This window comes from Cynocephalus volans, chromosome 6 (genome assembly GCF_027409185.1).
Source record: "Cynocephalus volans isolate mCynVol1 chromosome 6, mCynVol1.pri, whole genome shotgun sequence".
In the NCBI taxonomy this organism is placed as follows: Eukaryota; Metazoa; Chordata; class Mammalia; order Dermoptera; family Cynocephalidae; genus Cynocephalus; species Cynocephalus volans.
This window is the reverse complement of record NC_084465.1, coordinates 137,877,938-137,897,658: the sequence shown is the minus strand read 5'-3', so window position 1 is coordinate 137,897,658 and position 19,721 is coordinate 137,877,938. Positions and strand designations below refer to the sequence as shown.

The 19,721-nt window shown below is 37.6% G+C and overlaps 1 protein-coding gene across 2 annotated transcripts in view; it reads right to left on the bottom strand.

Moving 5' to 3' along the window:
- CACNB2 (calcium voltage-gated channel auxiliary subunit beta 2) overlaps positions 1–19,511 on the bottom strand; it is a 103,749-nt gene extending 84,238 nt beyond the window's left edge. For both annotated transcript variants that reach the window (XM_063101333.1, XM_063101334.1), the window contains exons 1-2: positions 19,443–19,511; positions 18,509–18,628 (exon numbers count right to left, since the gene is read on the bottom strand). In XM_063101333.1, the coding sequence (XP_062957403.1) occupies positions 18,509–18,628; positions 19,443–19,511 (189 nt within the window). The remainder of the gene's footprint in view (positions 1–18,508; positions 18,629–19,442) is intronic.
- Positions 19,512–19,721: the final 210 nt, after the last annotated feature.

Here is a 19,721-nt window from a genome sequence, read left to right as displayed (position 1 = left end):
TTAAAAATACTAAATAGGTAAATATCTAGCAAGAGTTATCAAGTAAAAGTATTGAGAGAAAAAAAGACGTAACAATAGATGCTACAGAGATTAATAAGAAAATGAAAATAAGTTTATGCCGAGTAAACTGAAAATACAGACGAAATGGAAAAAGAACTAGAAAGTTATCATGACCAAACTGACATTAGAAGAGAGTGAAAACCCTAAAGAGTTCTATAATGATTAAAAAGTTTGAATAACAGTTAAATCTTCTCACCAAGAAACAAAAACCACAGTATGTATAGGAATTTCCCGGTGAGTTCTAGAAAATATTCAAGAAATAATCAGAACATAACGAACTCTTCCAAAGAGGAGAGATCAAAATTAACAAACAGAAAGACCAATTTCATGAGGGTAGCAAACTTCAGTCTCAAACCATGTGAGGACAATTCAAGAAAAGAAAATTACAGGCCAGTTTCCATCGTGACCTTACATACAATCAGTCAAAAAGAAAAAAAAAAAAATCTTAGTCAAACCCAGCAACATATTAAAAAAGTAAAACACTGTGATGAAAATGTTTTTTATCCAAGTATGAAAGTCAGTTTCATGTAGAAAATCTATTAATATAATTTACCACAATAAGAAATTTAAAGAAAAAATCCTATGATCATCCTAAAAGATGCAAAAAAAAAAAAAAAAAAAAAAAAAGGGCGGAGGGCATTTGATAAAATTCAATATCAATTCATGATTTTTTAAAAAACCCAGTCAACTAACAATTGAAGGAAATTTCCTTAACATGATAAAGTGTGCAAAAAAAAGGGTGGAGGGCATTTGATAAAATTCAATATCAATTCATGATTTTTAAAAAAATCCAGTCAACTAAAAATTGAAGGAAATTTCCTTAACATGATAAAAGTGTGCCTACAGAAAACCCACATCAAATATTATGCTAAATAGTAAAAATAAAGCATTCTCTTTAAAATAATCACTAAGACAAGATTGCCCACTAAATACCAGGGTATTGCAATAGAGGTTCTCGACAGTGCGGTAAGATGAGAAAAAAATTGAAAAGTTAAAAAGATTGGAGAGGAAGATATAGAATTTTCCTTATTTACAAGATATGACTGTCCTATATAAGTCTGAAGAAAACCGAAAACTACAGAAAGTTTATAAGAATTTAATAAGTTTAGAAAGACTAAAGACTACACAGATTTTTAGACAAAATCAACTGCCTTTCCATAATCAGCAAACTTGAAAGAGAGAGAAGGTGAGACAGAGACTATAATAACAATATTAAAAATTAAGATATCTAGGAATAATTTTAAAAATATAAACATGACTTTTATAGAAAAAATGGCAAAACATTCAAAAACTAAATTAATGGAGAGATATTTCATATTTGTGGATAATTCAATATTATATCAGAGGCACTTTCCCCCACACTGATCTACAGACAAACACAATCCCAAACGAAATCTCAGCAAGGTATGTTTGTGTTTTCTTTTTTCTTTAGTTCTGTTGAACTTCATACATGGTATCTAAAATTTGTATGGAAGACAAAGGTCCAAGAACAGTCAGTTCTGTCCTGAAGAATATTGTGGATTGAGATATCCAAACTATATCAATATTTATTTTAAAACCACAGAAATTAAGGTAGTATGGCACTGACACAGAAAATGGGGCCTAGAGACAGACTTACTGATATGTGGAAAACTGATTTATGACTGAGTAGGCATTTCAGACCAGGGGAGCGAGCAAGCTGTTCAAAAAATAGCCCTGGAACAAAAAGGTACTCTACATGAAATTAGATCACTATCTCACTCTATGTACAAAAACTAATTTGCAAAAGGATTAAGGAATTAAATATGAAGGACAAAATTGAAAAATTATTAGAAATAAAGCTAGAATAATTCTTTATGAGGTCAGGATAGGGAAGAATTTCTTAAACAATATCCCAAAAGCACAAACAGTGCCTGAAAAGACTGATAGATCTGAATTGATTCAAGAATGCTACAAAAATGTAGAAAAAACAGCTACAAATAAAAACTTTTCAGCAACACAACCAACAAAAATAAGGGGATGAATATGTAAAATCCTTCTATAAATGCACAGAAAAAGAAAACTTGATAAAAAATTAGTCCAAAGCCATGCACAACCATTTCACAGAAGAACAAAACAAAGGTCAAATAGATGAAAAATGTTCAATTGCATAACTATGAAATACAGATAAAACCACAATGAGATTTTTAATTCTACTCCTGCTAGATTGGCAAAAACAATTCAATCTGACAACATCACATGTTATAAGAGAACGTGAAACTAAAAGGAACTCTCCTACCATGATGATAAGAGTATAAAATATAACAACCACTTCCTGCCATTACCTACTCAGGTAAAGATACACATACTTTATCACCCAGCAATTCCACCGCTAGTTATGTATACCCTAGAGAATTTTTTGCACATGTGCACAGGAGACACACACACAAATGCTTCCACAGCAGAATTGTTTGTAATAACTTAAATGTCCATTGACAGGAGAACAGAACCATTGTGGCAAATCCTCTACTAAAATACCACATATTGATAAAGTAAATAAATTACTGTGACACAAATCAACATAAATGAATTTCACACACTCAAGTTGAGCAAACAAAGTCACAGATGAACACCTTAAGATTACTGTTTTATTAAGGGTTTGAAAACACAAAACACGAAGCAATATGTTGCATGGAATAGAAACATAAGTGGTAAGAAAAAGTATAATGAACAGGAAAGGGGTGAGAGACACCATGTTCAGTGTAACGATAATCTCTGATAGAGAGGGATGATTTAGGGAAGATGGGAGACCCCGAAGCTGTCAGCAATGATCTATATCTTTCATCATGGCTGGGGGTACAAAGATTTCTTACTGTTGTAGATATTCTTTCTATATGTATTATTTAATTTTTGAAAAATATAATTGAGGACAGCTGACATCTTATTTTTAGTATGTTTTTATTATATGGTAATATATGCATAGTCAACACCTGCAGAAAATGTTAATATTACACATTAGTCTTCAATAGCAGCATATTTATCAGTACATAAAAGAAAAAACACTTTCCAGTAATCATGAAGTCATGTGATTGCATTTTCTTCTTCAGCTGTACTCCCATGTTACCAGAGCAAAATGATCCAACAGTCTTCACATGGGAGTTCATGAGACATTTTCATGTCTTATGCTTGAGTCCTTTCTACTACTGTCTCTCCTCTCCACTAATTATTTCAAAAATAATAATAATTAAACTTTACATGGACCGAGAACTCAGTACATTTGGTTGTGGAATACACACAATGGGGATTTTATATACAGACCTCAATTTTACTTGAAAGATACCCCAATTTATTTACAATCTCATCTTCTTGTAATAGAACATCTCCTCAGAAACTGGGCTGGAATGGACCCTTGCCCATGGCAGGGAACAGAAAGCTGTGGCAGCTGCTAGTCAGGAATCTGGCCGCCTGGAGGCGCGCGCACTTCTCCTGGCAGAGACCACTTCTGCTCAGTTGTGGTTCCTGCTATGTCTTCCTCCACCTGTGCCTTTGCACCAGCATGAGGTGGGGAGAATGGGATACCCTACTCTATCAAACAGAACATTTTCTGAAAAGACCTCCTCATGTTACCTCCACCAAAAACTGTTCCATGATTATTTTTCACTAAAAAAAATAAAGCAACCTGAAGTCATTCTACCTATCACTCACTACACTGGGCATGGAGGAAGATACACAGGAACTGTGCATCCTGATTCTCCCCTGAGGTCACATGCAGTTGTGCAGACAAGACGTAACCTCATAAACAGGCAAGTTATAAGACAGAGAAGGCACAATGTGATTTACATCCAAAGGTTTAGGATTCCATTCACAACATTCCCTACGGTTCAGTAGATAATCTAATTCATTCAGTCCACGAGTATTTGTTATGCCTCTCCAAAGGAGGGACATTGTTAAAAGTGTCAACAGGACAAGTCTCAGTCCAGGTTGTTCCAAATTATATACATGTTAGGGAAGAAAAACAAATAACCCAATACAGCATGATGAAGGCCGTAAGGGAAGCATGAACAAGGTGTTTGGTGGTGGGAGGTGAGCAGTGGGGAGAGATGGAGGGTTTCTGACACAGAGCAATGGACCATGCCATATGGAGCACACGGCTGCTGAAATCTGTCAGTGGAATCTTACACTTTTAAGCATGAAAAAATTCCTGCTGTTGCACACATTTAATATTTCATTTATTTTTCTAGGAAGCTAGAAAGACGGCAGAAGGTTTCTGTGTAATCCAGGGAAAAAAGGACAACTGGACAACAGATAGCCTTATCCTTCTGTAACCTACAGGCAGGATCCCCTCCATAGAGCTCATCGTCGCCGGTGTTCTAGTTATTTAAAACGAATAGATAGTCTAGGCAAGAATAAACAGGAATGAATAAAGAGATTATACTTTATGGGCATTAACAAAAGATAAAGCAACTCAGAAGCTCAAAGACTAGTAAATCAACATAGGCACATGCCCAGGCCAAACCACAGAAGAGATTAGTTCCCACTATCTGCTAAATTTAAAACTGATCTTTCAGTTCTGTGCTCTTTAATACAGACCATTGAAAAATTTTAAAACAAAGCATTGAAACTGCTAATCATTGACAACTGTTTAAACTAGAACACATTTAGCAGCTACACACATGAAAGTATTCAGAGTATTGTGTATTTGCTCAGCTTCCACTTCCCCACTAGACTAAACACTATCTCTAAAACCAGAACACTGAGAATTTATGTGGTAATCTCCTCAAGTATCTGAGAGCAAAGGAAAAATCTCCACATACTTAGGGCAATGTCCCATAGCTCTTTAGGTATCAGTCATTATAAATGGAGGAAAGCTGGGATTATTAACAAGAGGTTCTTATACTCTGTGTACCCTTAGGGTACATGGATTTGTTTCAGGAGTCTGTGAAGACCTTGGAAATATAAGCCAAGTGTGGAAGTAAGCTGACCATTTTCCTGGAGAAGACCCACAGATTTCACCACACACTCAATGGTACTCATGAGCCAAAAAAGACAGAAAACCGCTGTTTATAAAGTCTTTTAAAAAGGGTGCCATATTGGTGATATTACAATAATCACTTTTCAGCCAAGGAAACAGCATACATATTTTAAGGAAATATAAAACATTATTTCAAGGGCTAAAATTATAACATACCTGTTTTTGTAACTAGAACTGATAGTTTTCCTTGGCCAGAGTTAACAAGGGTTGATGGACCTTTACTGATAAAGATGTTTTATGTACACCTGAATTTTTAGGAAAAAAATTCACTCAAATTCCTCTCTTAAAAATTTACTACATTTCCTGCTGTTGCATTTTACTGAGACGTTTTGATATTTATCAAAAGTATAGTGTTAAAAAACAAATGGTTCATGGTGGGAAAACTTTAACTCCTAGTATATTTAGGAGAAATTCAAAGTATCATAAATAATTAAATAAATAAATAAATGAAAAAAAAAAAGTATCATGACTAGGGTTTAAAAATAAGAGCTCTTTCAGTTATTATTGTTTTTCCTAGAACCCAAATCCCTATGGATAGGGTCAAACAAGTGAATGACAAACAAAATTATATACTGAAGATGGTTATATGGATATAAGTAAAACTTCAATAAGCAGACTACCATGGTTAACTTTGTGTGTAAACTTGATTGCACTATGGGGTGACCAGATTAAACATTATTTCTGGGTGTATATGTGAGGGTGTTTCAGATGAGATTAGTATTTGAATTGATCTCCCTAATGTGAATGGGCATCATCCAATTTTGGGGGGGCTTGAATAGAAGAAAAGGTGGAAAGAGAAGGAATTCACCCCTTTTTTCTTCCTGCCTTTTTACACATGCTGAGACATTGGTCTTTTTCTGCCCTTGAACTGGGATTTACATCATCAGCTTCCCTGGTTTTCAGGCCTTCAGACTCAAGGTGGAATTACACCACCAGCCTTCCTGGGTCTCCAGCTTGCATACAGCAGATCATGGGACTTCTTAGCCTCTGAAATCATGTGAGCCAATTCTCCAAAATAAATTTCCATCTATCCATCCATCTACCACCCATCCACCCATCCATACACTGACCTATCCATCTATCCACCTACGTATCTATCTCCTATTAGTTCTGTTTCTCTGGGAAGTTGGACGAAAACACAGGCTCATACTCAAAGAACAGGCCTTGATTTCATAGCAAAAGATTAATGCTGAAGTGTATATGTACTAATGTATTAATCTTGAATAAAATATTTGAGATTTGGATATACCCCTTTATTTGATTTTTGATCAACTGGATAAGAGGGCACTAACTAACCCAACTGCCACCCCTGAACTGCCAACTCAGAGAAAGGCCATGCAGTAAAATGGACTTTAAACATATGGTAGTTTATAATATTAGTGCACAGTCTGTATGACCCAGGCCTCAGTGTGATCACCTTCTCTTTCTCATTTTAAAGTGAGGAGTTGAATAAGATGGCACTGTACATCACCATACAATTACTATTATTATTTTCTATCTGCTAGCCTAACACACACCACAAGGTAGGTGACCCATGCACGTGTGCTGAATGACGAATACCATTGATATAGCATGTGGAGATTTGTATTTATTCAAAGGATTTCTACACTCCATTTTGTGTATGCATTACATGAACTATTATACTTCAGACTACTTAAACTCACAGAATTAAGCAAGTAATCATATGCTTAGTAGAGAAGCAAGTAGTACTATATCTAATCTGACTACCATAACTTTTCTTGTTCTGTTAGTCATAGTCAATGATCTCCTTTAATTCTGCCTGAGTACCTGTGATGCTCGGTTGCCTCGTAAACAAACTTGTAACTTAATTCTCATCTGTAAGAAATGTAGGTTGACACCAATGTAAGGTTACAATTGGTCCAATAAATATTTCATTCATGGTTGACTATAGGTCCTCTAAGAAGACAAAAGAATAATTAGTTGTTTAAAATCCAAGGAATGAAACTAGAAAGCCAAAGACTAGAAGACTAGACTGTCTACATTTTTGTCTAGCTCCTGTAGAACACATTTCTAGCCCCATCTAGGAAGGGTAGGGTGAGACCCGTATTCACTTCACATATTCAAGAACTGACACTTTGTGTTTAAAGCAATGGGTGTTAATCCTGCAAATTTCAGTAGTAGAAAGAACTCTTGATAGGAAATCACTAGAATATGAATAATTGACAGTTAATTTTGTGGTTCACTTTCCTTCCTAAAGACAGGATGTAGTTTATTATAAAAAAAAAAAAAAAAAAAAAAAAAAGCAAAAAACCCCCACTTTTAAGCCACAAAAATTTCTTTTAAAATCCTCACTAAAGCACTTTCCTAATATTCCTTTATAACACGTTCTCTTTTCTCTCCAGACAATCGTAACATCTAACATTTTTGGCTGCTATAATTTTTAGATTATTCCTTTCATCTTTTTTTCTTTAGGAACAGATGACACTTAATGAACTCTCTTTTCAAATCATTTCATTGTAGTTCCAATCTTCTCTCTCTTGCCCTACTTACACTCTGTTTCTTCAGCATTCTTCATATAACCTATTTCCTAGATATTTGATTATTTTTCCATTTCTCTACAGGAAGAGTCCTATTCAAATAGTTTCAAGTAAATTCTATTTGTATCTTCATTTAGCCAAGAATAGAGTATGTACATACATCCTGGAAGCTCTTCCTTTAACTCACAACTTAGAGCCAACAATTTTTCAGCTCAAGATTTTTATTAAAATAATGTTAAAATGTAAAAATGGCCTTATCCCAAATCAGTTGTGTAAGGACCATAAACTAAACTTAAAATGCAGAGGGGAAAGGTGAATATTTTGCTTGTGAGCTCTATTGTACTATTTTGACTGGACAGCAAAAAAAAAATAGCACAGGTGGTGTTTTTACTCTCAAAACTGTTTTAATAGTTGCCCTGCTTTATTTATTAATTTCATAGTTAAAGAAAAAAAAGTTTTATTCCTCTATTCCCTCCAGAGCATGAAACAAAGAGGCAACATTAGTGTATTCTCAGTTTGTGTCTTTCTAAAAGGAGTTCATGGATGAGACAAAAGAACATAAGAAAAGAAGCCTTCGAGATGGAAGCCTGCGTTTTTGCTCTAATTCTGCTACTTACGAGCTCAGAGACCTTGGGCACGACTCTTCAATATCCCCCACCATTTTCCTTATTCATAAAATGGGGTAACTATATCTGCCCTCTTTTCCTCACCAAGTAGTTGCAAAAAACAGAACAAAAACAAATGGGAAGTTAAACACAGAGACACTGTACAAATGTAACCTATAGTTACTACTTGCTGATGGTGCAAGGCTTTTCCAGACAGGCTCCTGGAAAAAATATCCAAGATTAAAAAAAAAAAAATACAGTATTATTCACAATAGCCAAGAGGTGGGAGCAACCCAAATGTCCATTGATGGATGAATGGATAAAGAGTGGTATATACAAATTGAATTAAAAGGTAACATGAATCCTTCTCTGACCTTTTTGAACACCCATGGAATATACAATGGAATACCATTCAGCCTTAAAGAAGAAGAAATTCTGTCACAGACGACAACAGGGATGACCCTTGAGGGCCTTATGCTGAGTCAGATAAGCCAGCCACAGAAGGACTAATCCAGTATAAATCCACCTAAAGGAGGAAGCCAGAGCAGTCAAAATCACAGAAACACAAAGGAGAATGGTGGTTTTTGAAAGCTGGGGGGAGGGGGAAAGGAGCTGTTTTTCCCATGGATGTAGAGATTCAGTTTTTCAAGATGGTAAAGTTCTAGAGATGTGTTACACAACAACGTTTACATGAGTGAACTGTACACTTAAAAATGATTCAGAGGGGTAAAATACTTCAGTGTGGTTATTTTAAGGTAAATGGAGCATTAAGTGAGATTAAAACACAATCAAACGAAAATGCCAGCCTTTGTTGGACTCCTCAGTTAGCAATCCTCTTGCTCCCCTTGGACAAGCACACTGCTGCTTAGCAAAGGCTCTGCCCCCAAAGAGACATTTGCATAACAGTGGGGACATCCCTAATCCAGACTGCCCTCCCCCAGGCTCCAGCCCTCCCCACCCTGGCAGTACTGAGGTCCACCTCCTGGCCACTCTCACAGCATCTGGCCCACACTTACCACATTACTCAGTGACACCCATTTCTGGCATCACCATTAGACCACCAGCTTCTTGAGGGAGAAAGCACGTCTACCGCATCTCTGATTTCCCCTCCTGGAACTCCTAGCAAAATGGCATAATAACACTCACCAAATATTTACTAATTGAATAAATTCTACTCTTCCATGGTTTTCAACATTTTTTATTTAGCCATTGGTGGGGCAAAAACTCAGAAGATTGGAGAGAGGTTGACTGTTTTAAGTTCTGCATAATGATCTTTGTGTTGTTCCCTGTTCATATCTGGTAGAGAAAAAGGAAGGGAAGAATCATGTATTTATAGCTGTGTTTACAATGATACAACAAAGATATTCAATTACAGCTCTCTAAGAAAAAAAAAAAAAAAGAAAGGAAAAGGCTTGAGCTGCAAAGTTTATAATAATCCTTCCCCAATCCATTTATGGTTTTGGAATAGCCAGAAGTCGGTATTATGTTAACAGTCCTTATAAGGGTTCTTAAAGAAGAGTGCAGTTTTAAATGTGGGCAAACCTCAGCCCTCCAGGACTTCCATTAATAAAACCCATAAATCCACTGTAAGAGAGCATTAGATTAGAAAGAATATCAAGTTCTCTTTAAAATGCGTAACTGCTACCCACAAAAAACTAAAAACTTACTCATAGGAAGATTGTCAAGATAAATATAACCATAGAGAAAGAGAGAGCAATATGTACTTTTATTCTCCAAATATTCAGATGTTACTCAGAAAAGAGGCTGTGAGAAGGGAAGGAGAGATCATTCAATCACTTTTAATAACTAAGGCAGGGATCTGTAGCAGTGTGACTTTATTCTCAAGAGGTCCGAGTCATAGTTTAGGAGACGGGACATGTGCCTTTGTCATGGGGATGGGGGGAGGCAGCGTGACGTACCACAGTGAGCCACCATGAGGTCCTTTACCTCAAGAGAGGGAATGTCAGCCACATCCCACTCAGAGGGACATCACATATCTGCCCTACAGCATTCACCACTGAGTTAGAAACAACACTAATACGACAGAGACCACATAAAACAGCATATGGCAACTATACATAACAAAAGAGGAAACAAACATGTTGGTTTGATAACTTCTCACACAGATTCCCATTGGACACTGAACTCCTTGATGGCAGGAGTTGCGTGTTCCGTCATGAGGGGCTTCAGGTGAGGAATGAGGGTTCCAGGAATCCTGTGCTTGACACGTACCAGCTTGTTCAATTATCTCTAGGACCCTGTGAAGCAGGCATCACTGTGATTTTACAAATGGCAATACTGAGCTTCACATGGAATTTACCAAAAGGTCAGTCCCTGGAAGAGACGGAATCTGAATCCAGGTTTCTGTGAGTTGAGGAGTTGCAAGAGACCACGTGACCTACAATACCTAATATATTTCCTATCTGACCCTTTACAGAAAAATTTTGCTCACTTCTGGGCTAAGAATTCAAGCTGGGGGGGAGGGAGGTAACACTGATGGAAAAAGAAAATGCAGGGGAAAAAGTTTGAGGGAAAAGATGGGGAGCTCCGTTTTAAATAAGTGGTAGAATGGATAGAGATGTCAAAAGGAGGAAGATCTGAGATACCAACATGAGAAAGAGAGGTCAGAACCAAAGGTGCAGATTTAAAGTGACAGCTGAAGCCTTGAGAAGGATGAGCTAGCAAAGGGAAAGGTGGTTTAAAACTCCCTGTGGAGGTGAAATTCTTAATTCAAAGGAAAACTTACACGGAAGTGTCAATATGTAAAACGAGTAGAGAGAGCTGCTCCAGCTGAATCCTGGTGGAAGGCTCAGACCACACCTGCTGGGCATCCCTAGTCTCTGCAGCAGCTCCTGAGGAATCCATGGATCCCTTGGGGCTCTACAGGGCTCAGTATGAAAGCCAGTGGCATGCTTAACACGATCAATGCAAGAAGGCCAAGGCCCGAGCACTAGGTTGGATGGACTTCCACTTTTCAGTGGAGGGAACTAAAAGCTGAATCAGAGGAAACTGAAAAAGAACAGTCAGAGTGGCTGTAGACGTAGGCCTTGTGTTGTAGCCAGCACCTGTAAGACAAAATTGACTTACTAGAGCAGAAAACCCAGGGTGAGGCCTGCAGAGAAGTCAAGGGAAAGCCTACTAAAAGGTCAGTGGACTTGGTGATCAGAAAGTCACTAGAGACCATCAGTAAACAGAAGGAGACAGAAATGAGTTTCAAGGTGTTAAAGAGTGGGGAAGACATGGGAGTGGAGGATAAAGCCTGACCTGATAAGGCTGGCAGTAGAAGGAAGGGAAAAAATAGGACAGAAGGGACGACAGAGTTATATAGTTTAAAAGCATGGAGATACTTCTTCTTCCAAAGAGGTAGGGTAGAAAAAAGATGAGTGGAGCAGATCGTTTGCAGAAAAAGGCTGCAATGTACCCTACCTGCATCCACACCCTTCGTCCTTCCCTCGCAGGCCGACTCCAGGCTTAGCCCTGACTTGCTTTGGCCAATGGGACATCAGCAAACATGACACAAGACTTGATTATCACCCATTGAGGCTTGTTCTCTCCTGACGCAACCCTGAGGCCAGCATGTGAAGGAGTCCTAACCAGCCTGTTGGAGGATGAGAGACCACGTAGAGGAGAACAAGACACCCAAGCTGAGAGCTACCCACCTCCAGACACGTGCACGAGGCCATCCCAGATCACAAGGCAACCAGCTAACCCACCAGCTGGCCAAGGATGCACGGGAGAGAATTGTAACTGAAGTTAGACAGGTGCTTTAAGCCAGTAAGCTGAGATTGGTTTATTCTGCCCCAAAACTGAGCAAATGAATGAGGATTTTACTGATAGTACAGGCATGGAAGTTATGTGTACTGTGTAATCATGACAGCTGAAAAGTATTTCAAAATGCAATAAAGACACGAAGCTCTGCTTTTTCCTTTCATATCTTCCAAACTGCCTATAATGAGCAGTTATCAGGCATTAAGTGTTGTTATTTGTTGTTATTTCACTTTTTTGTTTTTGGCGGCTGGCTAGTATGAGGATTCAAACCCTTGACCTTGCTGTTAGAACAATGCACTGTAACCATCCAACTGAGCTAACCAGCCAGCTCTGTCGTTGTCATTACTATCACTGTCAACTAACATTGAAGGTGAGTAGAAGAATGACAGGACCAGTGTATGTGACTGTACCTACCCAGTCACAACTAAGAATTAATGTAGAAGCCTGACCAAAGACCAGGCTTCTGTATACTGTTTATTTCTTATGGGTAGAACAATGCACTCTAAGCTAATGCATATTTGAGTAATATACAAACCCATGCTGCTGGAAATTGAGTAATATACAAACCCATGCCAGTTTTCTAGCTCTATTTGGAAGGTAACTGCTATGAGCAAAAAAATCAAGTTCACAACTTTTCCATGCAAAAATTGAAAGACAGCATTGAAATCAATGTTGCAAAAATAATTTTAGCCTAAACTATTTTCTTAAGAATGTCTGCCATACTTTATGTTTTCTGTGATGAGATATCTCTGCTGAATTTTATCTTTTACCAGCTAAAAACAGGTTTTGTTTTTTTTTTTTCCTTTAAGTAGTGCAATAGTTTAATACCTGCCACAGGTTCTCTGGATTATCTCCAATAGTCTATCTCGTAAGTTTAAGAAAGTATGTAATATAAGCCTACGCACAGACAGGTATTTCTCTTCTACTTCCCACATAATTTTCTCAGTAAGATATACTTCTTAAACATGGTTGACATTTTTTGAAAGAACAAATTCATCTTCGGGCTGATGGGTACATAAACACATTCACGTTTCTTTCTTTCTCCTGAAAAGGCTAGTTATGGGAATATTTACAACTGGGTAGGATTCTCCTGATCTATAAAGCATTTATGGACTAAGGCAATATGAGAAACATTTTTTTTTTCTGCTTTATAGTATATTTATGGAGAAATATTGGGAAAGAAACAAGGTGAACTGAACATATGCTTCCTCCTGAAAATATTTTTTTAGAAAAGGTATAAATCCACAGATATAAAGAAGAGGAGACAAGATGGAAGTAGACAAAAATGTAGAATATAGAAAGCCATGGACAAATAGTAATTAACAGGGTAGAAAGAGTTAGAATGCAAAGCACCCATAAGAGGTAGGGCAGGAGAACTAAGGAGCAGAAAGTCTGTCATAGTCACAGTGCCCTGGCCAGGGCGAGCAACTGGGGGGTGCCAGGTACCTCTGAAGGCAGAAGCACAGCTGGGGCTCAAAACAAAACTAAGTGAAAGTTGGATTTATCCCTCAGTCTGTATAGCTAGGCCACTTTCTCTCCCACTCACCTCTGGAAAAACAAAGAAAGGTGCACTCTCTGGAGAGGATGCCCAGGAGATTTGAGACCATCAGAGGTACAGCTAAATGCGAGTTTTTGCTATGGCAAGTGCCATAGCAAAAACAGGGAGATGAAATAATTAAAAAATCTGCATCTTAAATAATAAAACTCCAACCACCTTTCCCTAGAGAGGTGCCAGAGGCCTGTGACCAGTCCAGAGATTGGGGGAATCATCTCTGGGAACACTGACCTGACTAAAAGAAAATACTCCCTCCCCCATCCCAATTACCTGGTTCCGCCCCCAATACCATATAAAAGACCGCCAGTCAAGAGGAGTGCCATCACACTTAGAGCTGTCAGTCAGCTTTACAATTTCTTCCTCCTAACTGTGAATGGATGAATTTGCAGAAAGTCTCTACTATTTAAGAATAAAATCAAATATATATAAAAAAAAGCTTGATAAACAGTGACAGTACAAGAAACTTACAAGTAGTATCTTAAGAGATATAAGAGAAAATATTATGGCCATGGAACAAGACAAAGAAGCTATAAAGAGAGAAAAGAAGAAAGCTTTTGGAAATTAGAAATTTTGACAAAAATAAAAATGCCAGTAGCTGGATTAGGAGATAAGTTGAGAAAAACTGAAGAAAAAAAGATAGAAAGATAGCAGACAAAAGTGATTACAGAAGGACTCTCTAATCAAATATCTGACAAACTAGAGAACCAGAAAAAAAGGAAAATATAGGGATAGGGAAGAAATTATTTTTTTTTAAAAAAAAGAATTTCCAGAACTGAAGTGACTAGCCCTTCACAATGAACACACAAGAAGTCAAGCACAGTAAACGAAAAGACCCACACTGAGGCACATCATGTCAAAATGTCACAATACCACAGGAAGAGCTATTCTCAAAATACGAGAAAGAATTAAAAAAACAAAAATGACACTCACAGACAGAATACCATCAGCAATTCTAACAGCAGTGCTGGAAGCTAAAAGATCACAAAGCAATACCTTCCCAAATCTGAAGAAACAGGTTTTTCATTCTTGAATACTATACCCAGCCAAACTATTAATGAAATGTGAAGGTAGAATACAGATATTTTTCAGCTGGCAAGATCTCAAAAACTTATTTTTCTGGAAGGTTCTGTGTTTTCTTGCTACCTAGGCTTTACTTACTCTGCCTGTACATACACTGTATCCCTAGGGCCTAAGGGGCATCCCTCTTCTCCACCCGCTACTTTCTACTTCAGGACCTAAATGTCATGCATCCATCCTGTAAGGTCCAGCTTGAAGCCACCACCTTCTCCAAGAAGGATCTGCTGTTCCTGCCATCAGGGTACGGTCTTTTCCTCTGGATGCTCATGGACCTCCTACCCTCCCTGCAAGGTACTGTGTTCTACCATTTATTATCATGACTTTTCTCCCTAAACAAACAGTAGAAGATTTCTGCAGTCAAAAGACCTGCCCATTTCCTCCTTGTGGCTCTAGCCTTGCAGTCCCTCCTACCCACCAACTGTACCAATACAAGTTCTTTGATATAGTAGACATTCAATGATGTGAGAACAATGGGCTCAAAGTTTAACGTTAAATCTATTCTAAAAATACTGCACAAAACCTGTTTTATCTCTGCTCCAATCCTTACCACATCCTGATTTTCCAACTCAGAGTCTCTTCCTATATGGCAGAAGGCATCATTTTTGAGGAGGGGGAAAAGATGAAAATTATGCTTTTTATTAAAAGAAGGTGATCATATGACCCAGTAATTCCCCCCCCCCAGGTATACACCTAGAAGAGATAAAAATATACACCCATGCAAAAACCTGTACACAACTGTTCTTAATAGCATTATTCACAATACCTAAAAGGTAAAAACAGCCCAAATGTCCACCAATTGATAAACGGGTAAATAAAATGTGGTATATACGTACAATGAAATATTATTGGTCAATAAAAAGAATGAATTCTGATACATGCTATAGCACGGATGAAAATTAAAAACAGTATGTAAGTGAAAGTAGCTGGTCGCAAAGACCACCTGGTGTATGATTCCAATCATATGCAATATCCAGAATAAATGAATCTATAATGAAAGACAAAAGAATGGTGGTTTTCTAGGGCTGAGGGGGTTGGGGAGAATGGGGGGTAATTACTAATGGGCTAGGGATTTCTTTTTGGGGCAATGAAAATATTCTAAAATTGATTACAGTGGTGATTGCATAAATCTGATTATACTAATAATTATTGAGTTGTATACAACTTTACCTCAGTAAAGTTGCTTGTAAAGAAAAGGTCAATGTGGGAATAAAATTCATATATTACTTGTCTTTAAAGCAATATCAAAGAGCACCATGTTAAACAAGGTGGGATTTGCAATGTATGCCAGAACTGAACGGGATCAAAACACACATTTGGGATCGGAAAACACCAAGTTAAAAAACAAGTTATGTCCGTTGATATTTATTTACCTCAAAATTAAATATAATCTGTTCACTGGAGAGCTTATTAGTTTAAGAGAAGCCATACAAAGTTGTAGTGATGAGTACTGGGTTTCATTGGCAGCACAAAGCATCAGGGTGTATAACCTTTTGTAGGTCACTTCATTTCAAAAGGCAGTGTCTCTAGTTTCACTACCTGCCAATTACCTTATTTCATAGAGGTATTATTAAGGCAATTAACGGGTAATGTAGTTCATGTTTATCTAGGAGCAGGATCCGAAAGCACTGCTGAGGTCTATTCCAGGCATTTGTACACTCTTAATACATGTCATCTGTAGGGTAAGTAAAAGCACTCACTTATAAAGTCTCTTTGAGGGAAGCTATGATGGTTTCAAAATAAATGTAGAAAACATTCAATTCTTACGAAATGGATGCAAAAGTGGTGCAAAGTGTTTAAAACTATTAAAAGCTGAATGATTAATTTACATATTTTTGAACTTTAATGCTTCATTTTGAAATAGGTCCCATAAAGACACGATGCATATTTTGTCAAAGGGGAACGGATAAAAATAACCTAATGAAGAACTAACCAACTATGATCCCTCTTTTGCATTCTTTCTTCGAGGATATTGAAATAAACCAATGTGATTTTAATATCAATTAAATTTAAATCTTAGTCCTATCTTCTTTCAGATCATATTTAAACTCTCACTTAGCCTAGTGTAATTCATTTAAAGACAAACGTTTAAGATATTGACTGATTTTAAAGAAGGAAAAGTGGATGTAAATAAACTATTTTTATTAAACATGGAAACTAGTCCTACAATTATTTAGCCTTTGTCCTACATTATCTTCTTTTCCTTTTGTCTTTGATATCATTTGTAACTATAAACTCTTTAGGCTGTATGACAAGTACCATGAACCTGGCTTGATTTAGGATCAACATTTTGATACATGATAGGTTGAAAGATATTTAAAAGTTCTCTGCAGCCATATCACTTAACTCAAGACTTACAGTTCATGGGTTACAGTCCTGGACAAAAATGTCCAAATGAGATAATTAAAGACTTTGAAAACCAAACCTACAATACAAAATTGGGTTGCATGATAATGGGATATGAATCTAACAAACCTTTTAATTCTGGTATGTGAAAATTACAAGAATAAATTAGCTGCAAATAGAACAACCTTATTTCTGGAGTACAAACTTATTTTTTTTTCTTGAATTGACACCTGGATACAAAACAGAACACAGAATTCAGATTCTCAATTGCAATATGTATTAACTACAGTGCAAACTTGTGGCAATGAATATCAGTAGTCACGCATTCATTACTTAATGTTCTTCATTATTCAATTTCAACTTCATAATGTTTTAAATGGTACAGAAGATTAGTGGATGGCAATAGGGCCACACCTTAATCAGTTTCCATTGTCACAAAATCCTCCCTGTTGCTCCTGCTGCTTCAGAGCTGCCTTGCAGTTAAGGCTGTCAGACCAATAGATGATTTCCCTGCCAGCTGAGATGAGAATATTGTTTTGATATTCAGAAATACTGCTTTTTAGAAGTCAAGGTCTCCTGGTAGTTCCTCACTAAACTGCTTTGGCAGCCATGCTAGAGGTCAGGAATATTACATAAGGGCTGTCCATGAATTCAAACCAAAATCTCCAAGCCATGATTCCCATAGCAACACACATAGATTTTACTCATCTCAGGGATGAAGCAGCCAGCAGAAGTTAAAATGCTACCCTGATTTTTCTAGCAAGATCAACACATTACTTCTTTTTCAAAGCAAGAATTTTTTTCCAAAAAACCCCAATTGTGTTAAAATATGTTCATTCAGAAGTCACCAAGTATCACACGAACCAAGGTACCTTAAACTTGGACAACAATTTAGCCTTTAGAAACAGCTGCTATTCAAATGACTGAATAGGGAAAACGAATTCAAATCATTACAATTAGTAAAATGAAACACAGCCCGAGATTAACTCTGTAACTACCTAGTTCATATATGATTTCCAGTCTCCCTTCTATGTATACACGCTTTATTATGATGGGATGGAGAAAAAAGCGTTCTAAGAGAAGGAACTTTTATAATTAACAAAGTCACAAAATGCTTTGTTGCTTTATTTTTGAAAAGCATAACATAATCCATTTTTCAAATATAAAAGGATACCATTATAGAACACCTATGGAGTAAAATTCAGGGGAAAGATCGCTCAAGTCTGAGAAAGTAAACATTAGCTCGAAGAGATTGATTTTTAAAGAGATGGTTTACTGAGAAAGAGAAGTAGAACATTTTGATATTAGATGCAGTTTTTCCTCTTTGTACATTCAGAGATCCTTTTGTGTGTGTCTAAATAAACCATCCACCCACGCAAACAAGCTGCTTGTATTACAAAACAATATAAAAGTAAATACCACTCATAAATCACACTTCCTTTTTCTTCCAACGGAGGGAAACGTACTCTATTTCTTGTGCCACTTTTAAACCAGACAATGGAATACTCTAATAGACCAAACATGAGCTTTAGGAGAAACTTCCACAGGTGGTCCACGACCGGCACAGCACAACTTGCAGAGAAAGCTCTCGACAGGGAAGAAGTGGTTTTACCTTTGCTTTTTCCAACTGTGCCTGGGCCTGTCGCTCAGCTTCTCTGCGCACTGCCTCCCGGTCCTCCTCCAAAGAGACATCGGAATCGGATGGACGGCTGGTGTAGGAGTCTGCCGAACCCTGGAGAGAGAAATGTATATTTTGAAATAGATTCAATCTATGATGTTTGCATTGGAAAAATCCCATTGACACGGCAGTTAGCTTCCTGGATTGTGCTCTAAATTCCTGAAAAGAGGAGAAAATAATCCATTTTGCCGCAACACATCCTGAAAATCATGCTCTGGTTTGCAGACCATTCACTGGGATCGTTCTGTCTACTGAGTCACCATTCCCTCCCAAGTATATATTCCAAAAACAATCCTTTCTAAAATCCAGAACAAGTTCCTTTATAATTAAACCAGCTCTGCCTGGTGGTGCAGTGCAGAGCTGAAGGGCACTGATTGGGTTTCAAGGATAGCTTCAAGAACAATCTACAAGCCAAAGCAGGTATTTACAACTAGAAGACATTAAGCCTAACAAAACACATAAAAGAAAGTCTAACGAGTTATAAACTTGAACTCTTTAAAATATCACTACCATATCACTCCCATTTTAATCTTAAGAATCCTTTGATACCTTTTTATACACCTGCTACCTTCTCCAACAAACTGTAAGACACTAGCACTCCATCTCTCAGCAGCACATTTTAAAATCATTTACATAGGTATTTAATAAAAACTGTCTACAGAAAACACCTGCCTGGCATATCTCATCTGGCAATAAATCTCAAGGTAGAAAAAAAGGAGCTCAAAAAATGATAGGAAGCTCCCCAGCTCCCTCTCCTGCAATCATGATCATATTAAATAAATGAAACCACCCTCTGCCTGCACTCACTGCAACAACAGAAAAGCAAAACAAAACAACGTCTCCCCCAAACGAAAGCCCTTGCGCTTACACAGATATCGGAATTCTTCAGCCTTCCTCCCTTGGCTCTTTTCAGAAGCCTGATCCAGGTGGCCTTCATTAGCCAGACAGCGCCTTCCTCGTCCGCAGCTGCAGCCCCGGGCACAGATTCTCAGTGCGCGATGAGCCCTGGGGGACCTCAGCTCCTTTCCTATCCATACTCCGGGCAAACCCCTCTTCTCAGACCCTTTCTGCCTCCGGGACTTTCACTCCCTGCCCCGGAGGAATCCCATACAAGGAGATTCTTATTTTCCCATTCCAGGGCGGGGGA